This window comes from Phaenicophaeus curvirostris, chromosome 2, assembly GCF_032191515.1.
Source record: "Phaenicophaeus curvirostris isolate KB17595 chromosome 2, BPBGC_Pcur_1.0, whole genome shotgun sequence".
In the NCBI taxonomy this organism is placed as follows: Eukaryota; Metazoa; Chordata; class Aves; order Cuculiformes; family Cuculidae; genus Phaenicophaeus; species Phaenicophaeus curvirostris.
In genome coordinates, this window is record NC_091393.1 from 3,692,218 (window position 1) to 3,711,872 (window position 19,655).

At 34.3% G+C, this 19,655-nt stretch overlaps 1 protein-coding gene across 1 annotated transcript in view; it reads left to right on the forward strand.

Moving 5' to 3' along the window:
• The window catches only part of ASCC3 (activating signal cointegrator 1 complex subunit 3), a 277,171-nt gene that overhangs the window by 179,641 nt on the left and 77,875 nt on the right, over positions 1-19,655 (forward strand). Inside the window, exons 17-22 of the mRNA XM_069851132.1 lie at positions 3,953-4,072; positions 7,818-7,982; positions 8,833-8,919; positions 11,140-11,316; positions 13,375-13,600; positions 16,795-16,949. Of these exons, the coding sequence (XP_069707233.1) occupies positions 3,953-4,072; positions 7,818-7,982; positions 8,833-8,919; positions 11,140-11,316; positions 13,375-13,600; positions 16,795-16,949 (930 nt within the window). The remainder of the gene's footprint in view (positions 1-3,952; positions 4,073-7,817; positions 7,983-8,832; positions 8,920-11,139; positions 11,317-13,374; positions 13,601-16,794; positions 16,950-19,655) is intronic.

A 19,655-nucleotide genomic window follows, 5' to 3' on the forward strand; every position in this document is an offset into this window, starting at 1 on the left:
TTAAGAATTTGGGAGAAATTTATATGATGCTTGCTTTTCATTGCCACATTCTCCTCTTCAGCATATGCCATTATCTGATATCAGGGGCAGCACGCTGGCATTGATGTCACAGTGTGTTTGTTCTTAAGAAAGCTACAGATTGGGAGAAGCTGAAATACATACAACTTCATTAAGCTGACACCAAAGTTAAGACTTTGAACATGTGTTTCAACACCTCAGTCCACTGAGAATTCTCTCCTGCAGATTACTTTTGAGGTTCGGTTCAGGGCAGGAGTTCTTCTGAAAATGAGCAGAAGAAGAGTAAATGGTCAGCAATGATCAACAGAGGCATGGAGATGCCCTTTTCCTTTTCTGCTGAAGTAGTGTCACTGGGCATAATGAAATGTAAAAAGGAATAAAAAAGCTAGCTGATTAGGGTGATTAGTTGAGAGGAGCGAGTCCTATGTCAGTTGACCAGCTGGCAGACAGAGAATACCTATTGCTGTATTTTCTGGATATACAGGAAGAAAGATAAGATGCAAGGGATGTGGTTTAATTAGACCATAAACTTTAACTTATCTGGGAACTATCATCAATAGCTCATATAATGCAGGTCACCATTCCTTCCCTAATTGTTTCCACCTGATAGAGCCCTCCCTGACATCCACAGCTGGACCCCAGCTTGTTGCTAGGATAACTGCTTTCTCCAGAGTATTTGGAAACTGAGAGTATTTGCAGTGCCAGACAGTAGGCATATCTTCCCTAGGGGTTGCATCTTTCCTTGCATTTACCTATGATTTTATTTTGAAGCCAGGAATGTAAAAAGGTGTTTAGCTTGGACAAACCTCTTGATCTATTTTTTGCTTTGAAAGACTGAGCAACTCTATAGTGGTTCTCAGAAGAGACGCAGAAAGCAAAAGCAAAGCTTAGACTGAAGTTTTCTCTGTGGATATCCAGAGCCCTGGGGCCTGACCTCACCTGCACGAGAACAGCAACCTCATCTGTTCTCCCCTCACCTTCTGCTGCGTCCAGATGGTAGACAAGTTATTTGGGGTTAACAGAGAATGACAACTCTGGTATCGTTCAGTTGTACTTATATATAGTCGTTTGGTCACATGTGACTGGAGGAGATTCTGTCCCACTCTGTCTGTTCTTGCAGCATTAAGAAATTATTTCAAAAGCCATACAGGAATAAGACTGTAATCGCTTCAGATGCTGAAATGGCAATTCAAAATACATGCGTTCCCAAAGCAAACAGGAAATTGCTTGTTAGGTTGTTAGAAAGATTCCTTGCTTCCTTACCGTAACAACAAATATTTGATTCATATATAGAAACTTTTCATCTATGTAATCTGAATCAGTCATGCAAATATAACAGCAATTAAACATCTTATGTAAGAAACAGTGTATTATGTTATATAATACATGCAGTACATATTATCAGTAATATTTTTATGCCCTTTTCTAATCTGTATAGGAATATCAGAGAGAAAAACTTAATTTTTAAAAAACTACTCCAAAAAGCCATGCTGCTTAGATCTGTTTACACTTCTTTAAAATCAAAAGTATCTCCTGTGAAATACTGTTCAACTTGATAAAGTTTGTGAGATAGCATTTGTAAAACAAAATTAATGGAAATGCAGACTACTGAGCACACCACTTGATGATGGTGACATCAGCCATTGAACAGTTAGTTGAAAATTTGTGATGCTGATGATTTTTTTCGTTGAAAATGACACAGTGAGTTGGATTAATATAATGCTCAAGTTTTCATTTTATCAGTGCCACACAATTATTTGTATTTGAAAGGTTACAAAAAAAAAATTTTTGTGATTGCTAGTGAAATCAGACAATACAATGTACACATAGCAAATATTATACTATGCCATCTGTAGCTAAATACCTAATAAATGGTTGAGCAAATGCAATTTAGAACTTTTTTCTTTTATTTAAATAAAATATCACCTTGTCTATTTACGGATTTTATGAATCCTACATGTCCTGGGTCTTAACAAATGCCTTCTCCCAACTTTCTAAAATATTTTGTTTCATAATTACTCCTAAGTGTATTAATAGGATAAGGCTCATCATACTTAATATTTTTAACAGAAGTATAAATTTTCAAACAATTCATAAGAACTTTATATGAACACTAGATGGCAGCAAATATTTAGAAGTTGCCTTTTTCTTTTGTCTCTTCGTATTACTCCCTGAATATTCGTTAAAATTGGGGGCGGAAGGAAAGCACAATTAGATTTTAGTACCACATTTCATAATCATTTTTCCCCCCTCATTTTTGCTTTAAAATTATGAAGACAGTTAATTTGTAAGTAATACAATCAGGTATTTGGACAAATGAGGCAAAGAAAATGTGGGGCCTTTTTTTGTTTTCATTGTTAGACTTCAGTGGTCTCAGTAATGAGAATTTTATGTTTTCAGGACTGCAAAATTGGTTGGTTGGGGGAAAATATTACTATTAGACTATGTTGTTATGCTCTTTCAAGTTGTGTCCTGAAAGGTAGTTGAATCACGGAAAGAAACCAAATGTTGACATTAACCTGGGTAGCAAACTGAGCAATAATAACCCATGGGCTGTATTAGATGTTTTCACTGTAGTAGTCTATAAAGAACTGAATGCTTTGGTTGCTACTTCAATGCATTAAGTACCTATATATACTTTGAAAAGACAACACAGTGGCGCTTGCCCCCACTGCCTTATGCTGTTGAACAAACTATCACTTGAAAAACGTGAGACACAAAGCTTGGGGTTACTCCATGCTATTAGTCATTGATATCAACAAAGTTTTCCCAGATTTAAGTTATTGTAACTCAAGGCAGATTTAGCTTGCGTTATTATTTTCTACTAGATATTTATGTTCTTTCAAAAAAGAATATCTATATGCTTTTTAAGGTCTAGATGCTTAGATCTGAACATGCATATGAAATCACTTACAGTGATTGCCAAGTCTCGTGGGATGTTTATATGAAATCCAAACACCAATAAAACAAAAATAACTTTAAGAATTTAGTAGTGGACTGCAAAATTCAGTAAAAGGGACTTCTGCTTGTTTTAGACAGCCAGCAACAACCAAAAAATATTTGTTTATGAGACATGCAGGAAATATTAAATTCTCCTGGTAAACTCAGGTTAACTGGAATTATGCAGTAAAATGATTCTCATTAATTTAACCAATACAAAATGAAACTGAAACTATGAAGTGAAAATGTGGGAGGGTAAATAATTTGGTGCTAGAACTATTGAATCAGCAGAGAAAAACACTTAGGAAAAAAAAAACCTGATTTGGTATACCCGATTTAGCCTTGCAAAATAAATATATATGTGCATATTACCTGTTCAATTTTGTTATGTTTTTGTTTGATATAAAAAAAAAATGTAGCAGGTACCTGTTTGTTTGGCGTGCTGGCTACAAAAAGAGAAAACTATTTGTGAAAGCTGTGTATAAAAAGTGTGGAAAGTATGAGGGCATAATGAAGAAAATCCTAAATATTATTGGTACTATTTGGTTTAGAACTTAAACCAGAAAGTATTTTTACATTGATATGAAAAATTCATCTTTTACATGTAGATTTTTTTTCTTAAAGGTATTGTTCTTCAGATTACCATGCGTGTATTCACTAAAGTTGTTTTATTTATTTTATTTTTATAATAAGCTTGCTCAGTATCATCTTTTGATCGTAAAAACCATAAGTGGTGTAGGAAAGATCATGTGGATCACTGTATCTATAATAGTTTGTTACAAAACTTACCACATTATTAGATGTTCATAAGATGAAGATGAATAAAATGGTTAAGGTGGTTGTCCTATGATTATTTTACAATAATTTACTTTGGAAACATACTGGCACTTTCTTTAATCTAGCACTAATGCTCTGAATTCCATATGTTTTCAGCCAAATACTTGTATTCAGATGTGAGGTATACATTTCATTTTGTCTCTTTTCCTATTTCCAGATTGCTCTTGGAACAGTAACTAATGTGGAAGAAGCAGTAAAGTGGATAAGTTACACTTATCTTTATGTACGGATGAGAGCAAATCCATTAGTATATGGCATCAGTCACAAAGCTTATCAGGTATAAAATGCATTTTAAAAAAAATCTGTAACCTGTTCCGGGTCTCTAATCCTTCCCTGATGTGAGGATAAATATTTGCTATTTCTACTTAACCTGACATCAGCAATTCCTTTAAAGTGCTTAGAAAAAGGAAGATGTTTTCTGTGGTGGAGTATTTTTAACACTAAATTAAAAAGCCCCTTCTGTTCACATAAAAATACCTTTTAACTTGCTGAGTTATGCTCTGATGGACAACATTTGTTTTTATCAGGCAGTTACTGTAACTTAGCCTATTGTCAGTGTTCGGTTTTGTAGGCTAGATATAAATGATAAAATAAGCATTCTTGAGTTACTTTCTTTCTCCCAACCTGTGTCAGCTTTTGGTTTAGAATGTTTCATCCAATGACATCTTGTAAATTATAAAACTATATTTTTAATTTTTTTTTATTATTATTTCTTGTGAAGCTGCAGTGCAAGTAGATAGGCTATTGTTTAAGCAAGCTTCTGCAGACACCTTTAGACCTCTGGTCATCTCAAATCTGCTTTCTATAAAAAGCCTTACAGTACATTACCGTATGTTAATATAATGGTATATAATACACATCACAAACTAATAGAGATATGGAAAGCAAAAATTGCTTTGCTAGTGAGAAGAATGCAATTGCCCTATTCCTAGAAATTCCTTTATTTTTATCAGATATTTTTCATCAGTGTTATTAACAAATTTCAGATTTAAAGAAATACAATCGTGGTGGTAAAAATAATGAACAAGAGTTGCACCTCCTCCCCTTGCTTTTGTGTTTTTATTGAGCTGCTGAGAAAGTGGAGATTGCCAGCACTTGTCTTTTCCTGCCACTAACCTCCTTTCCGCGCCTTCAATTTAGTAGGCTAATTACAGACATTCCTATTTTTGTGTTAAAGCAGTAACAAATTATATCAGTTTGAAGTGTAATACATTCATATAAGAGCAAAACCAATGCTAATGCTCTTATTTTCTATATAAACCAGTTTTAAGGTTCTAAGCTAATATGTTATAGACAGTATATGGATGTAATAGTGCCAGATGTAGGCATAAGCAGAGATTTGAACACTTATGCCATTCTATTCCTTTGTTCTAGTTATAGGTATCTAGTTTTCATAACGGTATCTTACTGTTTCTTAGTAATGTTGCAGCCTGCCATTTTCTCTCTCTGTTTTGTCTGACCATCAATGTTACCCTTTTAGAATCCATATATCTGCATAACCATTGTGGGTCACACTTCCCAGCTGTTTGGTGGGGCAGAGAAGATGCAAACTCATTCTCCTTTCCCTTCCACAGGTGCTCACCACGTCCAGTAATTATTTTAGGGCACAAAAGGTCTAGCTTGTCCACACAAAACCGTGTGTTGTACTGCACAGGGAGACGAGGGCAGGTATGCGCCTGCCATGCACCGACACATTCTGCACGTTGCTCCTGGGATATTCCTGTTCACATTTCTTGGCTTTGCCCAGGAGTAGTCTACTCCAGGCCTACTGCTTTGATTTGTGACTTTTCAAGTTGTTTGCCAGAAGGGCCAATAATGCCTCTTACTGAGTTTGGAAATTGGCCAAAATTTGTGATGAAACAGAGTGAAAGGAAAAAATGGAGCAAATAATGAGTGTTATATTAGTGAAGCCTGTGATATGAATTACAGGCATTTTCTTATCCTTTCAAGGTTCCAAAGGAAAGATGGCTAGTTCTTTTTAAGGTACCTTCTTTGTTTTGTCCGCTTTTTTATTACATACTTTGGTATTCCCACAGTTATGAAAAGCTTTTTATCCCCATAAGCTGTATGTTTATGTTTAGAACATCTGTAGAAGTTAAGAGGAGCTTGTCCCCAACACTTCTTTCAGTTAGCTAAAGTAAAAAATGTGAATACTAATGTACTTGACCATGCACTCTTAAACTTCCATATGTATACTCCAGATCTTCTCAGTTTATTGCTGTGGACAGGCCAAGGCTTGCTTTTAAGAGTGTGGCTTGAAACTGTTCTAGGCAGAGTCATGTACTCTGTGGGATTTATAATTATTCAAGTTCAACAAGAAGGGTGCTAACCATGGATTCTCTAGACTGGAATATTATTTCACAGCGTTTTCCAGTTGGTGACCTTTGTATTTCTAATAAATGTGTTAGTCCACTGTTATAGATTTAGCTTTTTTATATGTAAGGCAAAAGATTGGCAGGTAATTTGACTGCCAAAGTGTTTTGATTATTTTTTTTTAATTTCCCCCCCTCCTTAGTTTTAAGAAATGTTAAACATCTGGCATCCTGATCTTTTTATTTTTTTTTTTTGTGTGACTGTCTCTGCTCTGAAATCTGACCTCAATGCACAACTTACTATTGAGAAAAGCACTCTAGACCTTTACCATCCTAGCTTTTGACTCAAAACTAAGGCAAGCCATAACTAAGGAGAAATAGTTTCAGAGTAACTGGCGAAGATGAGGGGATCTTGCAGTTGCTTTGTAGAGATGGCTATGCTCGTCTGCAGCTTTACTAAACACGAGATGAAGCACTTCAGCACAAAAAGGAAGCTGAATCATAGCCCAGGAAAAAACAGAGCAAGCCAAGGCATAACAGTTCTTAAAGCCTGCAGTCTTGGTTATGCATGTATCTCTGGTGCAGATTTACCAAGAGGACTGATATGACTTACTCTGTAGGAAATCTGAACTATACAACCCCTGCAATAAGAATGCTGCTTGTGGACTAGAACAGAGTTTGTCTTTTTAAATTTGGTGTCTAAGCATTGCTTGTGTAATTAGAGACGTATCTCAGGTGCACATACACCAGAGAGTTAATATGAGACTGAATCCCTTTCTACTCTTCCCTGTCAGTCTAGGTATCCCAGGTGCATAATGTGGAAACACTCAATTATACTGCAGTCTTACTCAGATGTGAGGTTTGCCCAGCCTTGTACTAATGAGATAATGTTCATTATTACTTGGACAAAACGTCCAAGTTCCTGAACATTGATATGAATAGAAATGGCATTGTTTAGTGTTTGATAGGAATGGTTGGACTTGATGATCTGGTGGGTCTCTTCCAACCTGGTTATTCTATGATCTGCAGGTTTTCAGACCATGTCCACATTCTAAGCATGATCAGATGTTCTATGATCATAGGAAAATCCTTGTGTGCTTTCTATGTAAATGTTTTTATGGTCCATCTATAACTCAATAACTGGAATATCCCAGGTGACATACCCAAAGCTTTTAGGAATGCTATTTTTTTTTTTTTTTGCTAGCATATTTCAGCTGTCCAATTTTAAGCTTGTTCTGTTTGGGATACAATTAAAGCCATCTTTGTGTCGGATATCGAGACAAGGTATACCTTCAGCCGTTTTCACAAATATAAGATACCATAAGATTACATGTTTTTGTGAAGTGGTATCGTGGTGATAATTTCGTGAAGAGTACACTATCATTAAAACTTCTTTCAGAAACTGCAATGGAAATTTATTTCGTAATCATGCTACTGTTTCCTAAGTATTATTAGTCTTCATTGTATTGATAGTCTCAAAACATTGTAAAAGAAACCTTATTCCAATTATTTTGTCCTGTACAGACAAGGTTTGGTCAATAATGTCAATTTAACTGTTATTAGTGAGACCTCAGGAAAACCTTGACTTAATAACTGTACCTTCCTTTTATTTGATTTCTGGCTTTGTGTCACTTGATTATCTCAATAAAATCATATATTTAACACTTTTTTTTTCTTTTATGCAAATAAATGTGTATGTTTTTTGTCTAGATGGATCCAGGTCTAGAAAAGCATAGAGAACAATTGGTAATTGAAGTCGGCAGGAAACTGGACAAAGCCCGCATGATTCGCTTTGAAGAACGAACTGGCTTTTTTTCTTCAACAGATTTAGGCAGAACTGCCAGCCACTACTATATTAAGTACAGTACTATAGAGGTAAAATATGAAGTTCCATTTCTGAGGGTTTTGGGGTTTTTTTTCAATCTTTTTAAACCTATACCTAAAATAGTTACAAGATATTACAGAATATGTATCTGATTTGTTCAATATATTTTCAAATCGCATTTACTGAAATTGGGAGAGAGAAAAAAGAAAGAAGTTAAATATAAAGCAATACTGAAAAATTTTACTTGGTGTGAAGTGAGATTTGAAATTTCTCTAGTCTCTGGCTTTTAGGTGAATTATGAGAAATGTTTTGATATCAACAATGTGTGCTCCCGTTCTCCCCTGATAGCATATTCAGCTATAGAGTCTGATAACAGAAAAGATTTTCTGAATGAAAATCCTATCAGGTTGCTCACCTAAAACAACTTTTGGTACTGTAATCAGATTATGTTGTAAATGTGTCAGGAAGAGACGTTTGTACAAAACTTTGTAGTATTCATAGTATACGCATTCATCTTCAAACCTTTTTTTGCAGGAAATAAGTTTTTTTTCTTGAGTAAAAGCTGGTGATTTGACATTAATAATTTTTAACTGTTTATTGTCACTATGTATAATTAGTCTTACATATTTATTCACTCAAACATGTCCTAGACTTTTTTTGAAATGGCTATTAATTGCATATCTCTTGATTTTGAGCTGCCCAGGTGTTTGAGGAAATGTTCTTCTGAAAATGCTGAGAAGTCACTCTGGAAATTGTTCCTGTTTGAATTGCAGCACTCTAGTCTTCCAATAACTGACTTACATTTTGCTTGTTTAACTTGGTTAACGTATCTTTCTTTTGTGCCATAAACGTGTATATGTTTATTTTCCATGTTAAATCCATTTGTTTTGTTTTTAATAGACTTTCAATGAGTTGTTTGATGCTCATAAAACAGAAGGTGATATTCTTGCTATAGTATCAAAAGCTGAAGAATTTGAACAGATAAAGGTAAAGTTATATCCTTTCATACAAAAAATATGTCTTCGAAGTAGACATGTCTGTAATACCACAAATAGTGTCTACAGACCGTAGTTTTGTTAAATATTAGGCAACCTTTTTTTAAGGAGGCATAATTGCCAAGAACTATATCTGCTGTCATTCGTATTTATATGTGGATCAGCTTGAACTATAGCGCACATTTAATAACTAGTTACGAATCTTTGGGAATTCCTTTTAAATGCTTCTAAGAACTTTTCAACTCCTCAATTATTAACAGATGAAGATAAGTGTCCATTGGAATGGTGCACTCAGGGATGAGACAGTTTTTCTGTTTGAAGTTTAAACAATTATTTGCTTTATCAGACATGAGGTAGGACTCACTGAAGTTAACTCTGTGGTTTACTTCATGCAGGAAACAATATTAGATTAGCAGAATGGCAAATTCTGATAAATTATTTTCAAATTTGAAATCTAGAACGATATTATAACAGATTTTGTTGTGTAGACTAGAAGATTGCCGTACTAATCATATTCAGTTCAATTCCAACCTCCCTTTTTGCCTCCTGTGAGGGTAGGACCCAAGACAATACATTGCAAGCTGGCATGAGCTTGTTTGCCCATGCTTCCATCTCATAGAGGTGCGAGCCAGACTCCACGGGGTTTATTAGCTTGGGCTCACTGCCATTTACCACAATTATACAACTTTCATATCAGAGTTGGCTCTCATTCACCTGCCTCTGTGAACTGGCAGTATGAATCCCTCACCATCTATGAATTTACATATTTGCACACGTTGTCTGAGTATTACCATCTCTTTATCTAATGGAGAAATTCTATTTTGCTATAATCTCTTCTATTATAGAAGATAATAAGCAGTGAGGTTTCACAGTGATACTTGCAACGTTTTCCAAGCTAGAAGGGATTTTATGATAGTGATATTGCTTTACTAGGTCTAAATTTAGCGTAACTGAATATTGATAATGAAAGCATATGGGGAATATGATATGATATGCTTCTATATTTGTAACCAAGTTAGTAGTGATGCTTCTTGACTAAAGCATAGTTTTTCTAGATTGCTTTCTCAGATTTCAATGGTATGGCATCAGTACATCATCATTTCCTGATTTTTGTGAATTTTTTTGTTGTGCAGCACTGAATGTTAAAGCTGGTAACTGATTTGCACAGTAATAACTCGGGATTTACTCTGTGTGAAACAAATTGTGACTTTTGTTAAATTGTATCATGTCTCCATAATGCCTTTAAAAATTCTGTACTTTGAGATAAATAAGCCACTAGTAGCAGAAATACATATCTGGATTTGACCTGTGCTATGATATGCAAAAGCAGAAAAAAAATATCAAAAATGCTGTCGTAAGTAGAGCATAGTATTCCCCTGACACTAGAGTCATCCAGGATGGTTGCATTCTTCATATTTTTCTTTCCTGTAGGACCAGGTACTGAATAGTTCAGAATTTAAACCCAATTGTCTTAGGGCCTTTGGTATGTCAGGTAGTCAGGTCCAAATGAAAATTACTTTCAGCTGGTTCCCTGCAGGGACCAAACATTTACCCTCTTTAAATAAGTTTTACACTAACAGACTATCAGTAAATCAAAGAATATGTAGATTTATGCTAGTTTTGCCATGTAAGGGTCATCAGTTAGAATGTGAAATGTTATGCATTATTCAAACCATAGATATGAATATTTCTTTACTCATATTAAGACTTAATCTTATTAACAGTGAAAATTTTAATATCAGGAATCATAGTACTTCACAGTTTTGAGTTAAAAATGTATTATGCCACATGCAAACTATGTAACTATAATGAGTACATTTAAAGTTAATTCAAGACTGCCCTAATCCAGATGGACAGAGGTTTTATTCTGGTCAAATAAAAAATGAAATCTCATCAGATGAAGGATAGCAGGGTCAGAAGATTCAATTTTTGTGGCATATCAAATTTTTCTATGTCAATGACAACCTTAATAGATGGTGATGAATAATAAAAAGTAATTGTGTCACTATTAAGATAGTTTCAATTATAATCTATTAGCTACATTGTGGAAGATATGGGTTTGCTGCTTTTTTCTTTGGATTGTTTTTTTTTCCTTAAAACTAGAGACTCCATATAAAAGTAATATAACTATGTTATAAGGAAAATTTTATTTCTGTGTGAAAAATGTTATCAAATTGCTCCAGCCTCTTCATAATGTATAATTGTGTTTTAGGTAAGAGAAGAAGAAATAGAAGAGCTGTATACCTTACTGAATGATTTCTGTGAACTTCCTGCTCCAGGAGGTGTGGAAAACAATTATGGAAAAATTAATATCCTCCTTCAAACATATATTAGCAGAGGAGAGATGGACAGCTTCTCCCTTATTTCAGATTCTGCATATGTTGCACAGGTAAAAATAGTGATCTTTATGTATAAGTTGCTATCTTCTGCTGTTTTCATTCTCCTAGATATTTACAATTATGTAAGAAGGCCTTGATCTGCAACTTTTTTGTACATTTTTATGCAAATTGATTTGAAAATCAGAGGCTTATGTGCACATGTGGTATAAGATTTAAGTAGAAAAGATTTGCAGAATCCTATCTTGGGAGGTTATTGCATTTTTGTTGACTAAAAATGTTCTTTTTGTTTGTATTACCCCTGCAGTATTATTATATTTAGTCATTCTACCTGTAATTGCAGTTATGTTATTCTTAACTTACTGGTTTTTCTTATAGATCTGAAAAACTGTTGCAATCCATTTTTACATTTTGTGTCCTTTAATACTTCATTCTGCAAAACATAATCTGTGTTTTATTCACATGCACTGTTCTACACAAGAAAGATGTGCTATCACGATTTTATTGCTACATGTAACCATGCAAATTTACATATCAGTCTATGTATTCGTTGGCTTGATATGACACCTGAATGGTTGATATTTATGCAGCATGTTTAGAATAATAAGAGAATAATAAGAGAACTGCAAGTCTGTGATACAGAACTGCTTGTGTACACAACTAGAGCCTATCTTAGAAAGAAACAGCTGTTACTTGAAAGTTTAGAATTCTGAATGTCGAAGAACTCAGAGTGATGAAATGTTTGTAGGCATTCCTATATGTGCAACAATAGCAAATATACAAAATAGATTATAAAGTTTTACCTTTTAGCTCATTCCATATCAGCAACATGTTGCATTGAATCATTTTTGTCTTCTCCTTACAAAAACTTTTTGGAAAAAATGATTGTAAAATCACATTTAGTTGGGACTAAAGATGAGAGTTAAATATTCAAAAGTTTATGTATTCTTCAGCAAGCTTTTCATACTAATGTTACCTTCTTCAGAAGTGTTTACATTTCATAGCGCTTATGGGTATAAATGAGAAAATTCTCAAATCATTGTGATACTTACACAGCAAGATCATTTTCAGTATGATTCTTTTAATCTTTGCTTTCAAGACAATGGCTTTTATTTGTCTCTCTCAATTATAGTATTTTTAGTGAGGCAACATGGTCTTCTCAGATCTTCATAAACCGTACATGTGGAACCAGTGATACAATTTGTGAATTTTCTTAATTGGATAGTGACTATTAAGAAAATAATTCATCCTTTCTAAGTAAAAGAAATGTGCTTCTTTAGTAACATGTGCTTCCTATCACAACCAAATAGTTTTCTATTTTTTATTCCTGTTGGCATTGCTGAGCCAGTAAAGAATGATTGTATTCTATTCAAAAAATCAATCAAGAACAGAATTAGTAATCCAGACATAGTAGTGGTAGGAAAAAAAAAAAAAGAAAGAAAACAAACCATGCACCAAAAAACTTACAACTTGATAAGTTTATGAGAGGAATATCATAACTTATGTTTTCAGACTGACCTCATTCAAGCTTATGTTAATAATTAATTTTCCAAGTCCAAAGCAGATTTATACATTTTGGTTATACGATAGTCTCAGAAGATAGTGCAATGTTAAAAAAAAGTCACTACTTTTAAAATTTTTTGCAAATGTGAAATTCAGTGTGAAAGGGGATGCCGTTGTGGAAGCACAACTGAATTGAAAAATTAAAGCTTAAATTTCCATATAAATTGAGTTTGCAAGTGTATGCTATTTAGGGGAAGGAGGAGGAAGATATTAAGTACAGTAAGTGAATTTGTTTCAGAAGTGATTGGGACACAAGAAATTTATAACTCCTTAATACTAACATAACTGTGATCAAAATTCTGTGGCAGACCTGCCACTACAACTTTAATTAGTTGCACATGTTTCTTTCATGATTTCTGTAGGCGTTCATGAGGTAGTTCAGCTGCAAGACAGTGATGGAAAAAATAGTTTTCAAGAATGTTTGAAATAAGTTTGAAAAGAAAAATCTATTGTTATGTTTTGTCAAAGATGAGTCTATGAGATCCTTTTCATTTTACAAAGAATACTTGTGAGAATTACAACATTTTTGCTTTTTTTTCACTCTCCAGAATGCAGCTCGTATTGTTCGAGCTCTTTTTGAGATTGCCCTTAGGAAACGTTGGCCTGCAATGACATATCGACTACTGAATCTCAGCAAAGTCATTGACAAGCGGCTGTGGGGCTGGGTTAGCCCTTTGAGGCAGTTCTCAGTGTTACCACCATCAGTCCTCTCAAAGTTGGAAGAGAAGAACCTCACTGTAGACAAGATGAAGGACATGAGAAAAGATGAAATAGGTGAGAAATCAGCAATGTTGGTCTGCTTAAACTATTAGTGATAAATGGGGAAGTTAGAACTAAATCTGAGCCATTCATTGATACACCCACTCTGGTCTGGAAGCCATGTAAGCACATTAATATAGTATTGTAGTCTGTCCAATAAACAAGATTTATTCAGTCTCCTTGGCTTGTAATCTGGCACTGCTTTGAGGGTAAAGGTAGCCCAGCCTATGTCCTGCCAACCCCAGAACACATGTGGAATGGAGATGTATGTTGATATGTATTTACATGTATGTGTTTGTATATAAATATTTATATTGACCTGTGCTTCCCTTGTTCACATGTGCTTGTTCACATTGCATAATACACTGCTAGAAAAAGTATGTTTACTTTTTTTTTTGGCCTTCTTCTGAACCACTGCATTAATTTTCACTGAACAGGGAGAATTCATTGTCGCTTGTGTCATTGCAGCAAAACCTTAATGCAATTTTTTAAAGGATCTGACACTTTGATAATGAGAAAATCCACAAGCATACTGATAGACATAATGACAATTTCTAGTATGTATGTATAAACTGTTGTGCATAAACTGTCCACCAGCTGATTGAAATTGAAAAAAAATTTGCTTGTAATGTGTTTCCTTTTCCTTTCTTGGTGTATTTTTCTTATTCGGGCTTTCTTTGCACCTGTTATTGCCAGGCTGTTGAGAAACAAACTGCCATTTTTAGAAAAAAATGTAATTTTACAGTAAAAATGCAATTCGTATTCACAGATTTTTAGAAGTTACGACCTCTGACTTGATTTTTCCTTCATTTGACAAGAGAACTACATTCCTAATTAAGTTTTGTTACATACATACATAATTTAGGTTCAAAAAAGTTGAATAAATATGTAAAATTTTTCCAAATTAGAGGCTGTATTTCTATTTAATAAGTTAAGCCAAAGGACTGTAAGAAGATTTTAACAGCTTGCTTTAACTGTATGTTATAATATATGGTAATTTTAAATGTATTCAAAGTAAAACATTTTATCTGAAGTGCTAGCATTATCGTGCTTTTCTATTCAGAAGTATTATAGCTTTTTTTTTCAAATTTACTAATTTGTTGTATATTTTTGCAGCCTTTTTAATACTTAATATTCTTTTCCATTAATTGTATCGGCGCTTTTTTTTTTCTTTTTTTCACTATACTTGCCCTTTGAGAAAGAAGAAATTTTGTGTTGAAGTACAAAACCAGTTTTGCTTCCTCCAGCATAGTGGAACAAGTATTGACAAATGGGAATGTATCAATACACACCTATAGAATTTCTTCTTTTGGTTTTTATTAGCTTAGTTGCAAAGTAGATGAGGCGTGGGATTAGACTGTGAAAATAGGTCTTTGCTGACTATATGCAATATTTCATGTTCTTCAGCCTTATAAACATCAAAGCAACTTGATCGTACATCCCTGGGAAACACAGTTGCTTGACATACTTCTCCCTGTCTAGCCTCTTTCTGACACCAAGGGTATGAAGGAAGCGCTTGCCTGGCAGTCGCCTTATTTTTGTTTGAAGTCAAGGCCATGTCGAAATGAGAAAAGCCACAGCTTCCAGGCACTGCCTTGTTCTCTAACTCCATTGGGCTAATTTCATTCTTAGTGAACAGGAGCTATCTGGCTAATTCAGTCTGTGGCCTAGGGAGAAATAAAAGCATCGGATGAGTGCCAGCTCTCTTAGTGAATGAAGAGGACGTTGTGTGCACAGATCCTGGATTCCAGTGTACCACAAATTGGTCAACACCAATCTGTGCTCTATTGCAATGTAACCATGGTTTTTCCAGAAAACCAAGAAATCACTGTGCTGTCAGAGATAAACAGTCCTGGTTTTTCAGAATACACAGAATCATTGTGGAATAAGCAAAATTTATTCTTCTTTTGTTAAACATGCTGATTTTCTTGAACAGTAAGCCTTTGTTCAGAAAGTTTTAATACTTACTAAATGCAATTGATAGTTTCTCATAATCTGACTATTTAAAAAAAAAAAGGAGGGGGTGGAGGGGGCAGAGCTTTATAATATTTTACAGAAGCTGGGATAGAAGCCTCATTTTCCCATAGCAGATAATTGTACAAAACCTCAGTGCTGTCTTGTACAAAGCACAGTTCACCTCACACATCGCGATACAGAAAGTGAAAAAGTATACATAAGCTTATTGAGTCGTATCTATGAATATTTAGTACCCACCTTTATTTAACACAATTTCTCAAATTATACCTCTAACTCTAAAAGCTAGTCGCTGTGCAAGTATGCTTTAATACTGCATCTGACACCAAGTTGTACCACTATAACTGGTTTGGGTTTTAATAATCCACTTGCTGGAGGTGTACTTGTTTTATTTTTAACAGTGAGTACGTATGACCATTACAATTAGAATTTAGAATATACTCCACAGAATTATATAAGCAATTTCAGTTAAAATGTGATAGCTCAACCTTCTTTCCCTAATTAAGCTACAAGTTTTTCAGGGGAAAAAAAGGAATCATTGGTACATATGATGTTTGAGATTAAAATTGAAGTGGAAGGGAACAGAGACTTCAGCTGCAAAACACAATTTTTTTTTTTAATTAATTAACTTTATTTTCTTAGTTATCATGGCTGTGATAGAAAATAAAAAACTTTACAAAATTTGATTTTTCCTTTGTCTCACTTACACACGGATGTATTCTGAAAGAGCAGAGCTGCTGTGAGATCTTTATTAGTTGCGTGCATTTATAAGCTGTTATCTAACTTTATTCAATTTTATGAAATAAAACTTTGAATCACTACACTAGAATTGTAGAAGTTCAAATGTGTGCCCTTCATTAAGTAAAAGGTCAGTATTCATGTTTTAAAAAAAGGACTATATGGCTTGGTAAGAGCCCGGTCAAAAAGTCAGTAAAGGAAAGGGAACTAGCTTGACATAATATGTTTTCAGTGTGAATTCCTAATAGTTATTTTAACCCCTTAGTTATAGCCAGCTGGGGGGGGTTAATACGGATTTTTCTCTACTCTAAATTGCTAATTCAAGTTAAGTATTACAAAATATTCAGACATGCCAGGTCAAGAGAGTCAGACATTTATGCACCTAAAAGAAAAACAAGCAAGCAATAATACTCCTCTCTGAAAGCCTATTTGAAAGTCGGAGTTGTATTATTTTTCCTGAAAATGCAAATTTGTTACACCGAATGTTTTCTTGGCAGGTCATATGCTGCATCATGTGAAGATTGGGTTAAAGGTAAAACAGTGTGTCCATCAAATCCCCTCCATCATAATGGAAGCAACGATTCAGCCAATTACACGCACGGTGCTCCGAGTTCGGCTAAACATCACTCCTGACTTCACGTGGAATGATCAGGTAAAAAAAAAGGAGGTGAAGGAAGGACAGGATGCATTAATTTAGCCTCAGGAAAGGAGATGATCACAGGGAGTACATAGCTATTTGGATAAGAACAAAAGTGTTTATTTAGCTAAAAAGCAAAGTTGATAATAGGAATAGAATGACCTGTAAGACTGTTGTTGAAGAAGGCACCCAACAATCATCTTTTTCTCTCCATTAATTGTTCCAGGGTGGCACTGTTTGCAACACATGGGAGCAAGTGCTTATACTCAAAAGTTATAGTACTCACACACAGATTTGAGTTATATGTCCAAAAAAGAGAAGCAAGAAAAAGGGAGGCATGGATGGCTCTCTGAACTGTGAATGAACGTCAAAAGTAGAAAATAAAGTCTTGATATACAGTTCATGTATCCCAAATTCTGCTGCTCTTCATGGCTTTACAAATGTACATTTGCTGCATCAGTGCCCTTTCTTCTATTAGGACTTCCTGAACAGAAAATCTGGGATATGTTTGGAATTATTCTCATCCGTATTTTATGGTGCAAATTTATATGAAAGGATTTGTACTAGTTGCACGTTTAGATATACCCACACCCTTTGATTTATAATCTGTTCATTAGAAATAAAGATAAATCTAAATTAAGTACAAATGTCCACATGGGGGCATTGTATTGTTGCTGTTTTTTCTGAAACTTTCTACAGAAACAAGGCAAAGAAACCTCAATGGGCATGCATGTTTTTCTTTTTTTACGCTTAGGAGATTTATGCCTAAGATAAATTACTCTGAAAGGCGGATTTTAAGTATCTATTCTTTTATTTTAAACTAAATTTAAAATCTCTTAGATTACAAATATACCTTAATCACAAGTAAATTAGAGTTTTATTTCACAAACATTTATATTATTTTAGGATTTATTTTCCCAGCGTAAAAGCTTTTTCTTTTCTTTTGGAAGTTTCATCAAGTTCTCTCATGAATGGGAGATTAATGTTCAAAATACAGAAAGTTAGATTTTGTTTGGTACCTGGATTTGTTACAGAAAGACTTCAATGGATTCCTAACATGAATTATAACATGAAATATTTTTTAGTGCCTTATTTGTGTTCAATACTTCAGGAGGCAAACAAGCATTACTTTTTAGGACTGAAATAAGTTTTTATTATTCAGTCTTTCATCCATATTACCTGTAATCTGTTAAAGAAAAAAAAAAAAAAGACTGTTCTCCATGTTAAACTGTATCTTAATACAAAGTAATTTCTCAATTCACTTTTAGATTTTTCTACAACCCTAGGTTCTTCTGTATTTTTGCAATCGGAAAAGGGGACTGCACAGAATTATACTCTCTTATTTTGATTCTAAACTTCCAAAGTTATAGCAAAACTTGCAAAAATCTATTTTCTGCTCTGACCTTTAGGCACAGTTTTCTTAATGATTGTTTTGGAAACACAATCATTTTATCAACTCAGCTTATGGAGCTTTTTTGTGTAAATTTGTGTATTTGTACTCCTCAAAACTTGGAAAACATTTTTCTTCTTTTTTTATTTTTGTAGGGTAGCTGTTGATTTTCTTGGGTTTTTTTCATCAAGTGAAACTTCTTTACCAGTACCTGAATGAGCTGTTAAATTTTAATAGTCTCTAGAAATGAATAACTGTCTTTTAAATTCAACCATCAACACTCCAAAACTGCTTCTCCATTGTCAGACAGTGTTTTAGCAAGCTATTCAGAAGAAGACTATAGAAATGTATAGTTGGAGCTGTAATTGATACAAAAACTATCTACAAAAAAAAAAGATCCATCCAAAGAATGAGAATAGTCAAAAAAAAAGACCCCAGGGTATTAAAAATTTCAATACCATACCTAACTGAAATATCTAACTTAGCTAACATTTCATGGTCTTAAGACTCATCCTTTATCTGGATACTTAATTCTAGAATGATCTCATCACAAATTTTGCACTTGCCTCTACAAGATAAAGAAGATATGTTTTGGTAGCCGTGAGATACAATATGGCTGCAGTTTTCACTGCTGGGAGCCCTTAAGTTCGTTAAAAGTGTGTGTGCCATATCCCCATGGAAAATTCTTATTATATTGTTAGAAGCAAGTAACCCTTACTGTAGCCAGGAGGAGTCCAGAAGAAATACAGAGTAATGCAACTAGTATTAATTAGCCAAGTCACATATCAGACATGCAGTTTTAGGGCAATGGTTGTGTCAGTTCTTAAGAGCTCCCCAGAGTTCTCAAGAATCATTACTGGAGAGCATGTTCCATTACCTGTTCCCATGTTGCCCTTCTTTCCCCACACAGTTTTGTTACAGGACTCTCCAAAACTGAGAGGCTGTTGCAGATGATAGTAGAATTTCTAAGCTTTGAACTGTATCGCCTTCCTTAATTCTTCTTTCTTCTCTTAAATTCTCCTAAACCCTGACGAAGTAATGGTCTCACTGTCATTTTTCGAAATGTCACCTGTGGTGACCTGTGTCCTTTCAGTTTCACTGCTTCAGTTCCCAGTGATGCCACTAGTGAAATTCAAATGTAGTGAAAATGAATTACAGTCTTTACTGTCCATCTACTTATCTATTGTGTGATCATGTTAAAAAAGAAACAAAAGCACCTTAATCCTGTGCGTAGTACATACTTCTGTCTTCAAAAGCCAGTACAGACTGTTTTCCAACACATATGCAGTACTGAATTATGCTGAAATTAATGTGCTGAAAATACCAGACTT